At 49.8% G+C, this 18677-nt stretch overlaps 1 protein-coding gene across 2 annotated transcripts in view; it reads right to left on the bottom strand.

Annotated features, from left to right (window-relative positions):
- Nucleotides 1-18677, bottom strand: part of rxfp2b (relaxin family peptide receptor 2b) — a 246366-nt gene that overhangs the window by 91398 nt on the left and 136291 nt on the right. For both annotated transcript variants that reach the window (XM_072476985.1, XM_072476986.1), the window contains exons 12-14: nt 13472-13543; nt 13309-13380; nt 10581-10652 (exon numbers count right to left, since the gene is read on the bottom strand). In XM_072476985.1, coding sequence (XP_072333086.1) covers nt 10581-10652; nt 13309-13380; nt 13472-13543 — 216 coding nt within the window. The remainder of the gene's footprint in view (nt 1-10580; nt 10653-13308; nt 13381-13471; nt 13544-18677) is intronic.

Here is an 18677-nt window from a genome sequence, read left to right as displayed (position 1 = left end):
GGGGGAATAGCCTTGTTCTCCTTAAACAGCCCCATCAAAGATTTGTGGTCTGTGAGCCCCGTGAATGCATGGCCATAAACGTACTAGTGAATGTTTTCACCTTGAACATTACGGCCAGACCCTCTTTTTCGATTTGTATGTAGTTATGCTCTGCATTGGCGAGTGTCCTGGAGGCAAATACTATGGGACGTTCTGACCCGCTGTCCATGCAGTGGGCTAAGAGAGCCCCAACCCCGTAGGGCAAGGCAGCGCCCGTCAACAAGAGTGGCTTGGCAGGGTCAAAATGGGTTAACAACCGTCGTGACGCTCGCTGCTTTTTGACTTCAGAGAGAGCCGCACTCCGTGGCTGAGACCATTCTCATGGCTGGCCCTTTTTTACTAACTGATGGATGGGAGCCAGCAAGGTGGCCAGGCTGGGGAAGAATTCTCATCGTGGTTTAAAAAAAAAACAACAAATTCCGCTTAAGGGACAATTTAGCATGGCCAATCCACCAGCCCTGCACATCTTTGGGTTGTGGGGATGAGACCCACGCAGACATGGGGAGAATGTGTAAACTCCACACGGACAGTGATCCAGGGTCGGGATCGAACCCAGGTCCTTAGCGCTGTGAAGCAGCAGTATTACCACTGCACTACCGTGCCGCCCTGAATTTCCTGCAGTAGTTAATGAGCCCCAGAAACGAACAAAGCCCCGTCGGCCCTCCCGGGATGGACGCCCATTGGAAGGTCCGCACCTTATCCTCAATGGGATGCAGGCTGTGGTGGTCCACGTGGTAGCCTAAAAATGTTGGGCAGGATTCTCCATTGGCCATTGCCGGAATCCGGAAAGTCGATTGGGTGGAGAATAGGTCGTGAGGCCAAAATCGTGGCTGACGCCGGTGCCTTAACAGCGACGTCAATGCATTCTACCCCAGACGTTGGCACATCATTAGCAGGCCTGACCCGATAATCTCTGGGGCTTCCGCGTTACTCTGCCTCCGCCAGGAGGTATTACCGATGGCGATGGTCACTTGTGGTTTCAACAATCGAGAAGCAGGCGCCGTGGCTGCTGAGGGAGAAAGAGGGGGTATGGAAAGCATCCAAGATCGATAACAGTTGTGCCACAGGGGGGCTTCTGCCAGGGCCAGGAGTAGTGGGGGGCAGCCAGGAGGTGGGCCAACGGGCCGGGGAGGATGGGCATGGACCATCATTGCCGCAGCCTGCAAGGCAGCCTTGTGGCTGCGCATGTTGTTACTGCCCACTGTGAACTCAGTGCCACGGGTCATATGGGAATCCCCCCAGGCCACCTATCTCGGTACCCTTTGGCGCCAGTCGACCGATCAATGGGGTGATCGGCTGGCAGTCAGTGTCATCTTGCTGGCTGGGATGAGTGGGCGTGGGGAGTGGAGTACTAATATGCGGCTGCAGCTTGTCAGCTTCTCGAATGCTAATCCCGAACCCGGTGAATCCAACAACATTTTTCATCGGAATCGGTCGTGTGCTTTGTGGCGCTGGTGTTTGCCCATTAATGGTTCCTGAATTGCTCTGGGAGTGGCATCAATTTTGCTGTTGTAGAAGTCCACAGATTCTGTCCTGGCATCAGCACTTAGTCTATAAAATAGAGAATCCCGGCCGTTACCTCCATAGTGTGGAACACTCATTTCGCCCTGCGTAGGTGAACTCCGGCTACCTCGAAACGGCGGAGAACCTTGGCCTGGCACCGAAATGTTCCAGGTCGGAGGGCCCTGTAATGAGCACGTTGTCCAGGTCGACCGCTATGTGTGGCAATCCCTGTAGGATATTCTCCATTACCCGCTGAGAAGTTTCACAAGCTGAGGAGGCCCCAAAAGGCAAACGGGTATGTTTGTATAGACCCCAGTGTGCATTTTTACTGCAACAAATTTTCAGGACCCGGGTCCAAAACCAGCTGCAGGTCCGCATGACTCATGTCCAATTTTATAAATGTCTGCCCCCGCTGAGCATTGCGTATGGGTCCTTTATGCACGGGACAGGATAATGATCCAAGCGAGATACCCTGTTTACGGACATCGTATAGTTGCTGCAAAGGCAAACGGAGCCTTCAGGCTTCATCACGGTCACGACCAGGGCAGCCCAATCAGAGAACTGCACAGGGTGGATTATGTCCAAGTGCAACAATCGGTCCAGGTCTGCCTCCACCTTTGGCCGTAATGGGACAGGTCGGGCACAAAAATAGCCTGGTTGCACTGACGGATCAACACTAATATTGGCCGCTCCCCCTCTGGGCTGCTGCCCCTCTGATGGTGCCCTGGATCTCTTGGAACACTTTTGGAAATTTTGCCAAGACACACTAGCCTGTGCGGGTTCATGCGGCAGACCTGACAGTTGAGGCGGAGGTGTTGCAGCCAATCGCGGCCCAGCAAGCTTGGCCCGCCTTACGCACCATTACCAACGGTAGACTCTCCAATTGCTGTCCTTATGTGACTGGGACCACCAAGGTACCTGCAATGGTCAATGGCTCCCCCATACATGTTGCCAGTCAGGTGTCCATGTCCCATAGTGCCAAAGCCTGGATGCCTGATCAGATCTGGTCAAATATTCGGCGGCTGACCACAGAGACCGCTGTCCTGGTATCCAACTCCATGCATATGGGGTGCCTGTTCACCTGGAGCGTGATATGGATCATGACGGAGCAGACTCGATGGGCTGAGCAGCCTAATTCTGCCCCTATGTCTTATGGTCTACCCTTGGTGCTGCTAAGCAGTGCAACTGCTGGTATGGGTCGTCTTCATCTAAATAATATGCCCGGTTGCGGGGAGGGTGGCTGTATCTGTCGGGATAGCAGGGGGCGGTGCCTTCTCGCGCCCATCTATCTTCTCAGTCTCGGTGGACTTTTGCCAGCCCGTATCCACGGTTCGGGTCTTCCGGTTTGGGGAGACTCTTTCACGGCTCTCTGGGCCCTTCGGTGGCGATCTGCCTTCTTGCGCTAGCAGCCTCAAGGTCGGGGGCCCATCTCCTCAGGTCTTTGAAAGGCTGTATGATGCTCACCTGGACGTCCCAAGTTCTGGACCACCATCCCTTGGAGCTCCTGGGCTCTCTGCTCTGCGCTTTCGTGGGAAATAGCAATCTCAACCGCTCGCTGCAAATCCAAATGGGTTTCTGCTAGGAGCTTCCATTGGGTTGTTGCGTCACGGATCCCACAAACCAAACGGTCTCTCAAGGTTTTATTTAGCATTGTTCTGAACTTGGGGAACTCAGTTTCTGAGTTACCAAAGTACAGGTTTATTAATACATATATTAAACTACTCCACACCCCAAAGGGTTCTCCCACCCTGACCTTCACCCAGGCCGGGGTTTTTATACAGCACAGGCTCACCTCATTTTTTTTTTTAAATAAATATTTTATTGAAAATTTTTGGTCAACCAACACAGTACATTGTGCATCCTTTACACAATATTATAACAACACAAATAACAATGACCTATTTTATAAACAAAAAATGAATAAATAATAAATAACAAAAATGAAAACTAACCCTAATTGGCAACTGCCTTATCACAAGTAACACTCTCCAAAAATATAATTTAACAGTCCAATATATAATTATCTGTCGCAACGACCTATACATATTATACAGTATATATTAACAACCCTGAGAGTCCTTCTGGTTCCTCCTCCCCCAACCCCCCCTACCCCCCCCACCCCCCACCCCCCTCCCCACCACCCCCCCTCCCCCCCCACCCCACCCCTCCCCCCCACACCCCTCCCCCCCAACCACCCCCCACCCCCCAACCACCCCCCACCCCCCCTCCCCCCCACCCCCCCCTCCCCCCCCCACACCCCTCCCCCCCCACCCCCCCCTCCCCCCTCTCCCCCTCGATCCTGGGCTGCTGCTGCTGCCTTCTTTTTTCCATTCCATCTATCTTTCTGCGAGGTATTCGACGAACGGTTGCCACCGCCTGGTGAACCCTTGAGCCGACCCCCTTAGAACAAACTTAATCCGCTCTAGCTTTATAAACCCTGCCATGTCATTTATCCAGGTCTCCACCCCCGGGGGCTTGGCTTCTTTCCACATTAACAATATCCTGCGCCGGGCTACTAGGGACGCAAAGGCCAAAACATCGGCCTCTCTCGCCTCCTGCACTCCCGGCTCTTGTGCAACCCCAAATATAGCCAACCCCCAGCTTGGTTCGACCCGGACCCCCACTACTTTTGAAAGCACCTTTGTCACCCCCATCCAAAACCCCTGTAGTGCCGGGCATGACCAAAACATATGGGTATGATTCGCTGGGCTTCTCGAGCACCTCGCACACCTATCCTCCACCCCAAAAAATTTACTGAGCCGTGCTCCAGTCACATGCGCCCTGTGTAATACCTTAAACTGAATCAGGCTTAGCCTGGCACACAAGGACGACGAGTTTACCCTGCTTAGGGCATCTGCCCACAGCCCCTCCTCGATCTCCCCTCCCAGCTCTTCTTCCCATTTCCCTTTTAGTTCATCTACCATAGTCTCCCCTTCGTCCCTCATTTCCCTATATATATCTGACACCTTACCATCCCCCACCCATGTCTTTGAGATCACTCTGTCCTGCACCTCTTGTGTCGGGAGCTGCGGGAATTCCCTCACCTGTTGCCTCGCAAAAGCCCTCAGTTGCATATACCTGAATGCATTCCCTTGGGGCAACCCATATTTCTCGGTCAGCGCTCCCAGACTCGCGAACTTCCCATCCACAAACAGATCTTTCAGTTGCGTTATTCCTGCTCTTTGCCACATTCCATATCCCCCATCCATTCCCCCCGGGGCAAACCTATGGTTGTTTCTTATTGGGGACCCCCCAAGGCTCCAGTCTTTCCCCTATGCCGTCTCCACTGTCCCCAAATCTTCAGTGTAGCCACCACCACCGGGCTTGTGGTGTAGTTCCTCGGTGAGAACGGCAATGGGGCTGTCACCATAGCCTGTAGGCTAGTCCCCCTACAGGACGCCCTCTCTAATCTCTTCCACGCCGCTCCCTCCTCCTCTCCCATCCACTTACTCACTTACTTATCCCTGCTACGCTGTAAGAATCCCTTCCTCACTCTCGGGGTCTTCCCGGCCCACACAAAACCCATGATGCTCTTTTCAATCCTTTTAAAAAAGCCTTCGTGATCACCACCGGTATGCACTGAAATACAAAGAGGAATCTCGGGAGGACCACCATCTTAACCGCCTGCACCCTCCCTGCCAGTGACAGGGATACCATATCCCATCTCTTGAAATCCTCCTCCATTTGTTCCACCAACCGCGTTAAATTTAACCTATGCAATGTGCCCCAATTCTTGGCTATCTGGATCCCCAGGTAACGAAAGTCCCTTGTTACCTTCCTCAACGGTAGGTCCTCTATTTCTCTACTCTGCTCCCCTGGATGCACCACAAACAACTCACTTTTCCCCATGTTCAATTTATACCCTGAAAAATCCCCAAACTCCCCAAGTATCCGCATTATTTCTGGCATCCCCTCCGCCGGGTCTGCCACGTATAGTAGCAAATCGTCCGCATACAAAGATACCCGGTGTTCTTCTCCTCCTCTAAGTACTCCCCTCCACTTCTTGGAACCCCTCAACGCTATCGCCAGGGGCTCAATCGCCAGTGCAAACAATAATGGGGACAGAGGGCATCCCTGCCTTGTCCCCCTATGGAGCCGAAAATATGCAGATCCCCGTCTATTCGTGACCACGTTCGCCATCGGGGCCCTATACAACAGCTGCACCCATCTAACATACCCCTCTCCAAAACCAAATCTCCTCAACACCTCCCACAAATAATCCCACTCCACTCTATCAAATGCTTTCTCGGCATCCATCGCCACTACTATCTCTGTTTCCCCCTCTGGTGGGGCCATCATCATTACCCCTAACAGCCTCCGTATATTCGTGTTCAGCTGTCTCCCCTTCACAAACCCAGTTTGGTCCTCGTGGACCACCCCCGGGACACATTCCTCTATTCTCATTGTCATTACCTTGGCCAGGATCTTGGCATCTACATTTAGGAGGGAAATAGGTCTATAGGACCCGCATTGTAGCGGGTCCTTTTCCTTCTTCAAGAGAAGCGATATCGTTGCTTCAGACATAGTCGGGGCAGTTGTCCCCTTTCCTTTGCCTCATTAAAGGTCCTCGTCAATACCGGGTCGAGCAAGTCCACATATTTTCTATAGAATTCGACTGGGAATCCATCCGGTCCCGGGGCCTTTCCCGCCTGCATGCTCCTAATTCCTTTCACCACTTCTTCTACCTCGATCTGTGCTCCCAGTCCCACCCTTTCCTGCTCTTCTACCTTGGGAAATTCCAGTCGATCCAAGAAGCCCATCATTCTCTCCCTCCCATCCGGGGGTTGAGCTTCATATAATTTTTTATAAAATGTCTTGAACACTCCATTCACCCTCTCTGCTCCCCGCTCCATCTCTCCTTCCTCATCCCTCACTCCCCCTATTTCCCTCGCTGCTCCCCTTTTCCTCAATTGGTGTGCCAGCAACCTGCTCGCCTTCTCCCCATATTCGTACTGTACACCCTGTGCCTTCCTCCATTGTGCCTCTGCAGTGCCCGTAGTCAGCAAGTCAAATTCTACATGTAGCCTTTGCCTTTCCCTGTACAGTCCCTCCTCCGGTGCTTCCGCATATTGTCTGTCCACCCTCAAAAGTTCTTGCAGCAACCGCTCCCGTTCTTTACTCTCCTGCTTCCCTTTATGTGCCCTTATTGATATCAGCTCCCCTCTAACCACCGCCTTCAACGCCTCCCAGACCACTCCCACCTGGACCTCCCCATTATCATTGAGTTCCAAGTACTTTTCAATGCACCCCCTCACCCTTAGACACACACCCTCATCTGCCATTAGTCCCATGTCCATTCTCCATGGTGGGCACCCTCCTGTTTCCTCCCCTATCTCCAAGTCTACCCAGTGTGTAGCGTGATCCGAAATGGCTATAGCCGTATACTCCGTTCCCCTCACCTTCGGGATCAACTCCCTTCCCAGCACAAAAAAGTCTATTCGCGAGTAGACTTTATGGACATAGGAGAAAAACGAGAACTCCTTACTCCTAGGTCTGCTAAATCTCCACGGGTCTACACCTCCCATCTGCTCCATAAAATCTTTAAGTACCTTGGCTGCTGCCGGCCTCCTTCCAGTCCTGGACTTCGACCTATCCAGCCCTGGTTCCAACACCGTATTAAAATCTCCCCCCATTATCAGCTTTCCCATCTCTAGGTCCGGGATGCGTCCTAGCATCCACCTCATAAAATTGGCATCATCCCAGTTCGGGGCATATAAGTTTACCAAAACCACCGTCTCCCCCTGTAGTTTGCCATTCACCATCACGTATCTGCCCCCGTTATCCGCCACTATAGTCTTTGCCTCGAACATTACCCGCTTCCCCACTAATATAGCCACCCCCCTGTTTTTCGCATCTAGCCCCGAATGGAACACCTGCCCCACCCATCCTTTGCGTAGCCAAACCTGGTCTATCAGTCTCAGGTGCGTTTCCTGTAACATAACCACATCTGCCTTAAGTTTCTTAAGGTGTGCGAGTACCCGTGCCCGCTTTATCGGCCCGTTCAGCCCTCTCACGTTCCACGTGATCAGCCGGGTTGGGGGGCTTCCTACCCCCCCCCCCCCCTTGTCGATTAGCCATCCCCTTTTTCCAGCTCCTCACCCGGTTCCCACGCAGCTGTATCTCCCCCAGGCGGTGCCCCCCGCCCATCCCCTCCCATACCAGCTCCCCCCTCTCCCCAGCAGCAGCAACCCAGTAATTCCCCCCTCCCACCCCCCCCCCGCTAGATCCCCCGCTAGCGTAATTACTCCCCCCATGTTGCTCCCAGAAGTCAGCAAACTCTGGCCGACCTCGGCTTCCCCCCGTGACCTCGGCTCGCACCGTGCGACGCCCCCTCCTTCCTGCTTCTCTATTCCCGCCATGATTATCATAGCGCGGGAACCAAGCCCGCGCTTCTCCCTTGGCCCCGCCCCCAATGGCCAACGCCCCATCTCCTCCACCTCCCCTCCTCCCCCCATCACCACCTGTGGAAGAGAGAAAAGTTACCACATCGCAGGATTAGTACATAAAACTCCTCTTTCCCCCCTTTTTAACCCCCCTCTTCGCCCCCCACATTTGCCCCACCACTTTGTTCAAACGTTCTTTTTAATAACCCGCTCATTCCAGTTTTTCTTCCACAATAAAAGTCCACGCTTCATCCGCCGTCTCAAAGTAGTGGTGCCTCCCTCGATATGTGACCCACAGTCTTGCCGGTTGCAGCATTCCAAATTTTATCTTCTTTTTATGAAGCACCGCCTTGGCCCGATTAAAGCTCGCCCTCCTTCTCGCCACCTCCGCACTCCAGTCTTGATAAACGCAGATCACCGCGTTCTCCCATTTACTGCTCCGAGTTTTCTTTGCCCATCGAAGGACCATTTCTCTATCCTTAAAACGGAGGAATCTCACCACTATGGCTCTGGGAATTTCTCCTGCTCTCGGTCCTCGCGCCATCACTCGGTATGCTCCCTCCACCTCCAACGGACCCGCCGGGACCTCCGCTCCCATTAACGAGTGCAGCATCGTGCTCACATATGCCCCGACGTCCGCTCCCTCCGCACCTTCAGGAAGACCAAGAATCCTCAGGTTATTCCTCCTTGCGTTGTTCTCCAGTGCCTCCAACCTTTCCACACATCGTTTCTGATGTGCCTCATGCATCTCCGTCTTCACCACCAGGCCCTGTATGTCGTCCTCATTCTCGGCTGCCTTTGCCTTCACGACCCGAAGCTCCCGCTCCTGGGTCTTTTGTTCCTCCTTTAGCCCTTCGATCGCCTGTAGTATCGGGGCCAACAGCTCTTTCTTCATTTCCTTTTTGAGCTCTTCCACACAGCATTTCAAGAACTCTTGTTGTTCAGGGCCCCATGTTAAACTGCCACCTTCCGATGCCATCTTGGTTTTTGCTTGCCTTCCTTGCCGCTGTTCTAAAGGATCCACTGCAATCCGGCCACTTTCTCCTCCTTTTTTCATCCGTATCCAGGGGGGATTCCCTTCTGGTTTACCGCACAGTGTTTTTAGCCGTCAAAATTGCCGTTGGGGCTCCTATCAAGAGCCCAAAAGTCCGTTTCACCGGGAGCTGCCGAAACGTGCGACTCAGCTGGTCATCACCGCACCCGGAAGTCACGCTCATCTCATTAAAGGGGAAGCTCCACCCCATTACCGGGGAAGTTTGTACTGGGTAGAGATCACGGGAACCAGATGGTCCACTTCCCATGACCTCTGTGGGGGCTATAATAGCAGAGCAGGCTCAAAGGGCTGATTGGCCTACTCCTGCCCCTATTTCCCATGTTTCTATGTGAAGGTCTATCAATGACCAAGGCACCTTTGGCAAGGGTAAGTGAGGTTGGGGGATACCTGGGCTTGTGACCGAGGGATGGAGTTTAGTATCATGAAGCACGGACAGCACACTTGCTGTAGGGGAAGCTATTGCCACCATGGGGTCTCTCTGAGTTTATGGAGTGCCCAAAATTGAGAGTGCCCACCCCTGAATTCACTGGGAAGCTGCCAGGTTTCCCTGAACTGTCTTCCCATGCGGCAGCAGCTTGCAGAGTTGGGAAGCAGCCCTTAATTGACCACTAAAGTAATTTAATTGGTCGATTTGCCACCTTTCTGATGGGAACACGTAAGGCCTGATGCCTTCATATGCCTACCTCCCAAACCATCGTCAAAGACGGGATTCTCCCCTTCCCGGCGGGGCGGTGGGTCCCGGCGCCGAGGAGTGGCGTGAACCAGTCCGGCGTCGAGCCGCCCCAAAGGTGTGGAATCCTCCGCACCTTCAGGGGCTGGGCTTCCCCCGGAGTGGTTTGCGCCGCGCCGGCCTGCGGAGAAGAGGCTTGGTGCCATGCCAACCGGCGCCGAAGCGCCTCTGCCAGCCGGCGTGAGTTGGTGCATGCGCGGGAGCACCTGCATCTGCTGGCGTCATCACAGCGCATGCGCGGGGGGGGTTCATCTCTGCGTCGGCCATTGCGGAGGACCTCAGCGGCCGACGCGGAACAATGGAGTGCCCCCACGGCACATGCCCGCCCGCGGATCGGTGGGCCCCGATCGCGGGCCAGGCCACCGTGGGGGCACCCCCCGGGGTCAGATCCCCCCGCGCCCCCCAAGGACCCCGGAGGCTGCCCGCACCGCCAGGCCCCGCCGGTAAGGACCTACTCTAATTTACGCCGGCGGGACCGGCAAAAAAAAAACCGGGCGGCCACTCGGCCCATCGCGGGCTGGAGAATCGCCGGGGTGGGGGGGGTGGGGGAGGGCGCTGCCAGCGGCCAGCAGTAGCAAAGGGGTCGGAAATCATCAGCCAGTCAAGCTTGTATGGGACAAATTGTAGACAACATGATGTGTTTCCTTTGTCCTACCTAGCTCCACATCTGAAAGCCCATCAGTGGACCAACTTGTTTTTTTCTTCAAAAATGCATTTGCAAATTGCGGGATGAATCATTCTACAGCAATCTGAACAATTACTTCAACTCATTAAAAAAAGGCATTACAACTTTCTAATGCATATTTATTGATGCATAAAAAGCCTACCCAAGGAGCTATACAATGTGGTGAATCTTCAGCTGTTTACTTACATATGTTCCAAGCTTGTCATAGACTTAAACATTCGGCTTTCTATGTTTGTAATTTCTATTCCTTCAAGACTGCTGTTAAAGGAAATGGGGGGAAAAATAAGTTAAATAATAGATTATTAAGTAAAAAATAGCAAAATGCTCGGAACGTATTCATTTATCATGGTGTCAAAAACATTTTTTATCAAAAGAACATGTACAAAGACGTAACAAACTTCCTTTCAAATAGGAAACTCTCATGATATATGGAAGGTATTTTTCTTTTCAAAATGAACCAGCATAATTCCAAGCAATTGCTCACTTGCAGCATTTGATAAGGTCCCTCATGGCAGGCTGGTGCAAAAGATTAAATCACATGGGGTCAGGAGCCAAGCTGGACTTGATCCAGAACTGGCTTGGCCATAGAAGACAGAGGGTAGCAGTGGAAGGGTGTTTTTCCGAATGGAGGTCTGTAACTAGTGGTGTTCCACAGGGATTAGTACTGGGACCTCTGCTCTTTGTAATATATATAAATGACTTGGAAGACAATGTAGCGGGTCTGATTAGCAAGTTTGCAGATATACTAAGATTGCAGGAGTTACGGATAGTGATGAAGATTGTCAGAGAATATAACAGGATATAAGCAAATTACTGCGGATGCTGGAATCTGAAACGAAAGAGAAAATGCTGGAAAATCTCAGCAAGTCTGGCAGCATCTGTAGGGAGAGAAAAGAGCTAACGTTTCGAGTCCGGTGACTCATTGTCAAAGCTAACAGACAGAGAAAGTGGGAAATATTTATACTGTGGAGTGAGAATGAAAGATGAGTCATTAGCCACAGAAACCCAGCGAAACCGGGTGCTAATGGCCACAGAAACCAAAGGGAAAGAGTGCTAATGGCAGTCCCCAGAGAGGACAAAAGATGTGAAAGGTCAAACAACAGAGAAATTAACATCAGAGGATGAACTGTAGATGTGGAGTATATAGAGGAGACCACATTGGGAGCAGCGAATGCAGTAGACCAAATTGGAAGAGATGCAAGTGAAACGCTGCTTAACCTGGAATGACCAAACGCAGACTGGATGATCGTTTAGCTGAGCATCTTCGGTCTGTGCACATTCAGGACCCTGACCTTCCTCTTGCTTGCCATTTTAACAAAAGACCCTGCTCCCATGCCCACCTGTCTGTTCTTGGCCTGCTGCAATGTTCCAGTGAAATGCAAGGCAAACTGGACGAACAACATCTCATCTTCCGGTTAGGCACGCAACAGCCTTCCGGCCTGAACACCGAATTCAACTTCAGATGATCAGTTCTACCCTACCTCGACACATTTGTTTTCATTTCATTTTAACTGTCTTTTACCATTTCTTTCTTCTTAATATATATGTAATTCTCCCCCCCCCCCCCACCAATTTTATCCACCTTTCCTTCACCTTTCTCCTCTTTGCTTCCCCTCCCCCCACATCTACAGTTCATCCTCTGATGTTAGTTTCCCTGCTGTTTGACCTTTCACATCTTTTATCCTCTCTGGGGACTGCCATTAGCACTCTTTCCCCTTGGTTTCTGTGGCCATTAACACCCGGTTTCCCTGGGTTTCTGTGGCTATGACTTATCTTTCATTCTCACTCCGCAGTATAAATATTTCCCACTTTCTCTGTCTGTGTAGCTTTGACAAAGAGTCATCGGACTCGAAAAGTTAGCTCTTTTCTCTCCCTGCTGCCAGACTTGCTGAGATTTTCCAGCATTTTCTCTTTCGTTTCACAACGGGATATAGATAGGCTGCAAAATTGGGCAGGGAAATGGCAGATAGAATTTAACCCGGACAAATGAGGTGTGATGCATTTTGGTAGATCCAATTCAGGTGGGAGTTATAAAATAAATGGCAGAACCATCAGAAGCATAGAGACACAGAGAGATCTGGGCATGCAGGTCCACAGATTCTTAAAAGTGGCAGCACAGATGGAAATGGTGGTAAAGAAAGAATATGGCATGCTTGCCTTCATGGGGCGTGGTATCGAGTACAAAAGCTCGAAAATTATTTTACAGTAATATAGAATGTTGGTTAGGCCACATTTGGAATACTGTGCTCAATTCTGGTCACCGCACTACCAGAAGGACGTGGAGGCTTTGGAGAGAGTACAGAAAAGGTTTACCAGGATGTTGCCTGGTATGGAGGGTATTAGCTATGAGGAGAGATTGAATAAACTGGGATTGTTCTCCCTCAAGAGACGGAGGCTGAGGGGCGACCTGATAGAAGTTTATAAAATTATTAGGGGTATAGACAGGGTGAACAGTTGGAGGCTTTTTCCCAGGATGGAAATGACAATTACAAGGGGGCACAAATTCAAGGTGAGTGGGGAAAGGTTCAGTGGAAATGTGCGGGGGCGTTTTTTTACACAGAGGGTGGTGGTGGCCTGGAATGCACTGCCAAGTGATGTGGTTGAGGCACATACATTAGTGACCTTTAAGACTTATCTGGATAGACACATGAACAGACGGGGTATAGGAGGATACAGGTGGTTGGTCTAGATAGGACACGTGATCGGCGCAGACTTGGAGGGCCAAAGGGCCAGTTCCTGCGCTGTATTGTTCTTTGTTTAATCTCTTTTTGTCCATATGATTGACTCAAACCAAACTGTATTAAACTAAATAGCCGACTAGGTCATGAGGTACATCTTGCAGCTGATATGTAACACCTTATGACATTTCACAAAAATATTAGCTTGTATTCATCTAAATGTTGTAATAACTTACAGAGATTGAAGTTGATTAAGAGTATCAAACTGTTCAAGGTGAATAAGCTTGAGAGGATTGTTAGATATATTCCTGAAAGAAATGAATGATTTTTATTTAAAATTTAAAAACAGAACTAAATGACAATGCATCAATTATGGTAACACTAATTGGTTGTACTTACAATCTTCTCAGTAATTTAACATTTTTGAAACTATATTTGGGCAGTTCCTGAATCTTGTTTGATGCTATTTCCCTGAGAAAAATACAAAATAAGTGATCATTTTTTAAGAAATATTTTTATTGAAAACCTTTTCATGAAAACAAAATATAATACAAAATAGAAGCTTCTAGTTACAATGTAATTAGAACACAATCAGCAATCAAGAATGCATCTAATCCTACTCCCTCCACATTAAACTAACCCCCTTTAACAACTGACGGGGACTAACTCCTTAAAAAAGGAAATTAATAGCTGCCATCTTGAGAGAACCCTTCTACGGACCTCCTTACAGTGCATTTGACCTTCTCCAAGTGTAGGAACTCCATGAGGTCACCCAACTAGTCTGAGGCACTGGGCGGAGTAAGAGACCTCCACCCAAGCAGAACCCACCTCCGGGCTATCAACGGGGCAAAGGCGAGGACATCTGCCTTCACCCCCATCTAGAACCGATGAGTCTCAGACCCCCAAAATGGCCACCAACGGAGAAGCTCCAGTTTGAGATTAAGAATCTTTGACATGGTGTTAAAGAAAGAGACCCAAAAGTTTAACAACTTAGGACACGACCAGAACATATGAGTGTGATTAGCCAGCCCCCATGAATGCCGCTCACACTTATCGAGTACATCTGAAGAAAAAATACTCTTCCTTGGCTTGGTCAGATGAGCCCTGTGTACCAGCTTGAACTGGATCAAACTAAGCCGAGCACAGGAGGATGTGGAGTTGACACTGTGAAGAGACTAGCTCCACACCTTGTCATCCACAATAGGACCCAATTCACCCTCCCATTTTATCTTCACCTCATCCAACGGAGCCGACTCCGCTGATGTGATCTGACCATCAATACCCAAAATACTCCCACCACCACACCCGACCAAAGATAAAATCCTCTTCAAAAGGGAGGGCGGTGGTGCCAAGGGAACAGAAGGAATAGTCTTCCACAAAAAAAATAACAAACATGGACGCATCTACACAAGTTTGTCACAGGGAGATGAAAGTTTTTCGACAGCTCCTCAAAACTGGCAAAACCTCCCTCCGCGAACAAGTCCCTAAAGCTCTCCAGACCCTTCCTCTCCCAGGTCCTAAACGTTAAGTCCAAGCTCGGCAGTACAAAGAGATGATTACTACAGATAGGGGCCAACAACAACATGGACCTAAATGTAAAATGCTGTCTGAAGTACTTCCAGATTCTCAGGGTGGACACCACTACCAGAGAGAACAGATGCAAGGCAGTTACTAAAGCACCTAAACCAGTGCCCCTACAAGACCTCACCTCCATTTGTCCCCATACAGAACTTGGATCACTAAGCCACTCCAGCACTTACTCAACATCGGCAGCCCAGTAATAAGATAACAAATTGGGTAAAGCTAAACCACCTGACTGTCTATCTCTCTGGAGAAATGCCCTACAGATCCTTGGGATCTTGCCCAATCAAATAAAAGAGGACACTAACTTGTTAACTGTAACAAAACAGGATTTGGGGAGCCACTGAAAAATAAATTAAAACCTCGGGTGAGCGTTCATTTTCATAGTCTGAGCCCTGCCCGCCAAGGACAGCGGCAGGTTATCCCACTTAGAATCATAAAATCCCTACAGTACAGAAGGAGGCCATTCAGCCCATCGGGTCTGCACCGACCCATCCCCCCATTTCTGTAACCCTATAACCTAAGCTGCACATCCCTAAACACTATGGAACAATTTAGCATGGTCAAGCCACCTAACCTGCACATCTTTGGACTGTGAGAGGAAACCAGAGCACCCGGAGGAAACCCACGCAGGGTCGGAGAGAGCGTACCAACTCCATACAGACAGTGACCCAAACCGAACTGAACCCGGATTCCTGGCACTGTGAGGCAGCAGTGCTAACCATCGTGCTGCTCTTATGCAAGACAGACTTGACCCCATTCATCAGACCGGCATAATTTAATTTATGGAGTAAAGCCCAATCGTGGACCACCAAAATTCTCACATAAGGAAATATGGCCAGACGAAAGGTATCATCCCCATATTGGCTCCCCTCCCTGGGAGGTTAACTGGAAAGTTTTCACTCTTGTCCAAATTCAACTTATATCCAGAGAAGGAGCCAAAATTCCTAAGTAGCTTCATTATCTCATCCATAGTGGAAACTGGGTCCGTAATATAAAGACGCAGATCGCCTGCTTACTTGAACACCCTCTGCTGTCTTTCTCCCCGACTTATCTCCTTCCACTTACTGGAGGATCCTAATGCTATGGCCAGTGGTTTAATTGCTAAAGCAAATAAAAGTGGAGACAATGGACATCCCTTCCTCATACCCCTATTCGACAGAAAATACCCCAAGCTCAATAATGGGGGCCCTATACAGCAAATGAATCCAAGAAATGAACTTTTGCCCAAAGCCAAAACTCCCAGGGATCTCAAAGAGATATTCCCACTCCACCTTATCGAATGCTTTTTCAGCGTCCATGGACACAATCACCTCTGATTCAGGCACGAGAGAGGAAAAGGACAATATTTAATAGACAATGTATATTGGCCAACAATTGCTGATCCTTCACAAAGCCTGTCTGATCTTGCGCGATCAGCTCTGGAAGGCAGGGCTCCAACCTCAGCGCCAGCACCTTTGCCAGTAATTTAACGTTTGCATTCAAAAGCAAAATGGGTCAAACCCACCCATATTCCCTGGGGTTCAGTGTAACAGGCAACGCACCCCTGGACAAGGAGTCATTGAACATGTCCAATATTAACAAGATCAAGTGACCGACAAACTTTTGTAAAATTCAATGGGGAATCTATCAGGGTCGGGAGCTTTACCCGTCTGCATTAAACCAATACATTTCATAATGTCCAACGGGCATTCCAACTCCTCCTGCATCTCTCTCTCCACCAATGGGAAGGCCAACCCATCCAAAAACTCCGTCATGGCTGAACCCTCCTCCAGAGGCAATCGTATGGTTCAAAAGCCGCACTGACTTTAGACGGGGCAGAAACCAAACTGCTGCCCAAGATGCTTATGTGCACAATCTCCCGGAAAGCTGCCTGCCGCCTCAGCTGATGAGCTAAAGGCAACTGGCTTTCTCCCCATGTTCATAAAGTGCCCCCTCGAGCGTCGCAACTGGCTCACCGCCTTACCTTTGATACCAAATCAAACTGCGTATGGTCCAAAAGCACCATCGCCGAATACCCTGCATTCTTCACCCAGGGGAGAAGAGACCTACAAAAAGTCAATCCGTGAGTAAACCTGACAGGCATGGAGAAAAAAAAAGAATAATGTTTATCCCTCGGGTGCAAAAAACACCACGGATCTGCCTCCTCCCCATCTGTTTCCCATAAAATCCAACAACACCTTTTTCATCCCTGGTGGAGCCAACAATTTGGGCCTAAATCCATCCATCCTCAGATCTAGAACACAGTCTAAGTTCCCCCTCAAGATTAGCTGATGTGAGTCCAAGTCAGGAATGGAGGCTAGCAACTTGCTAACAAAACCCACATAACCTCAATTTGGCACCTTGACATTGACCAGGATCACCAAGGTGCCTACCAAGACCCCCTAACAATCACATATCTACCATTAGGATCAGCCAAGGGGTCAAAAGGTGAACCCTTTTATTGATCAGAATTGCTGCCCCTACCATTGAAACCCGAGTGAAATACTTGACTCACCCACTCCTTCTCAGTCTGGTCCCTACCCGCAAATATGTCTCCTCCAGAAAACACCACATCAGCACTCAAATGCTTCAGGTGAGCAAATACCCTCAACCTTTTCACTGGGCCATTCAGCCCCCTTACATTCCAAGTGACCAGCCGAATTGGGGGCTGCCTACCCCGCCTTGATCCGGAGTCAGCCAATTCCACCAAAAGGGGTGATCCAGCAACTGCTTAGACAGTACAGGTACCAGGCCCACACAAGGTGGCCACCAATCCCACCAGCAAGGGAAGACAAAGAAAGATTTGTCGTCACCGGCAGCAAACCAACCCTACTCCCCACCTCCCCACCCCCAAACAATATCAAACCAAAATGTACATACACATAATAGTGAGGCAAAAGAAAACCCTAAATCCTACTTCTATTAATCCTAACTCCAAACAGAACAAAAACACTAAGCTCAGTATCCAAATCTAAAAAGATAATGAACTACAACTACTCCCACCGCTCCGCTCCCATTAGCTAGCTAATACTTCGGCTATCCAGGTGTCCCCCGCCCAGAGTGAACAAAAAGTCACTTGGAGCTGCGCTGGGTACACCACCCCAAATCAAACCCGTATACCAGCAGCCTTAACCTTGTTAAATGACACCCGTTTCCTTGTCGGCTCCAGACCAACATCTTGATACATCCTGATGGCATTACCTTCCCCATTATAGTCACAATGTTTCTTATCCCATGTCAGGACACGTTCCTTTTCCTGAAAGCTATGGAACTTTACAATAAATAGTTTGTGGCAGCTCAGCACCAACTTATTGTGGGCAATTGGGAATGGGCTATTAATGCAGGCCTTCCCAGCAATCCACAATCCAGGAATGAATAAAAAAAGCCTCTTAACCTTGTGCAAATAAACATTGAGACACTGACAAAAAAAACACAGAATGATTAATTATAACCTCCTAGATATGTCAATCAAGCAAAGTCAACACTTCTCTGCAACTGTGTAAACAGCTCATTCAAAAAGTCCTTTTATAAGAGTCTGAGCAGACAGAAGGACTGCTTATCACCTGATGAGCATACAGTCAGAGATTGCAGCAGAAGTTAGCAGCCACTCGAACCATACAAGAAACTGAGTTAAATGCCGCAAACGTATCGACAAAAGAGGCACGGTGTAGTCACTGCAAAGTGGCACTCGCGTCCCCCACACACTCCCCTCATTACTCCCTACCTAGTGCCCCCCCACCCGTGTCCTCTTAGTGATCCTCGATGTGCTTTGCCTTCCTAGCTCTACCGCTTTGTCGAGGTGTGTCCCCAGGATGCACTGTCATAATATGCACCCATGCACATCATGAGGTAAAGGCAAGCAGTGACAGACACCCAGGCGAGCCAATCAACATACAGAACAGAACACAACGAATCACCAGACAGGACACCAGAGGGGGGCTTCCAACTATAAAACACACGAGGCATCAGCACTCTGCCTCTTTCTACCGGTGACCACTGTAGTGACAGTCAGGATGTACATATCAATCAACACCTTCTACAC

The sequence above is a fragment of the Scyliorhinus torazame genome, chromosome 15 (genome assembly GCF_047496885.1).
Source record: "Scyliorhinus torazame isolate Kashiwa2021f chromosome 15, sScyTor2.1, whole genome shotgun sequence".
NCBI classification, from domain to species: domain Eukaryota; kingdom Metazoa; phylum Chordata; class Chondrichthyes; order Carcharhiniformes; family Scyliorhinidae; genus Scyliorhinus; species Scyliorhinus torazame.
Note: the sequence above shows the minus strand (reverse complement) of the source record. Positions and strands in the feature narration are given on the sequence as shown.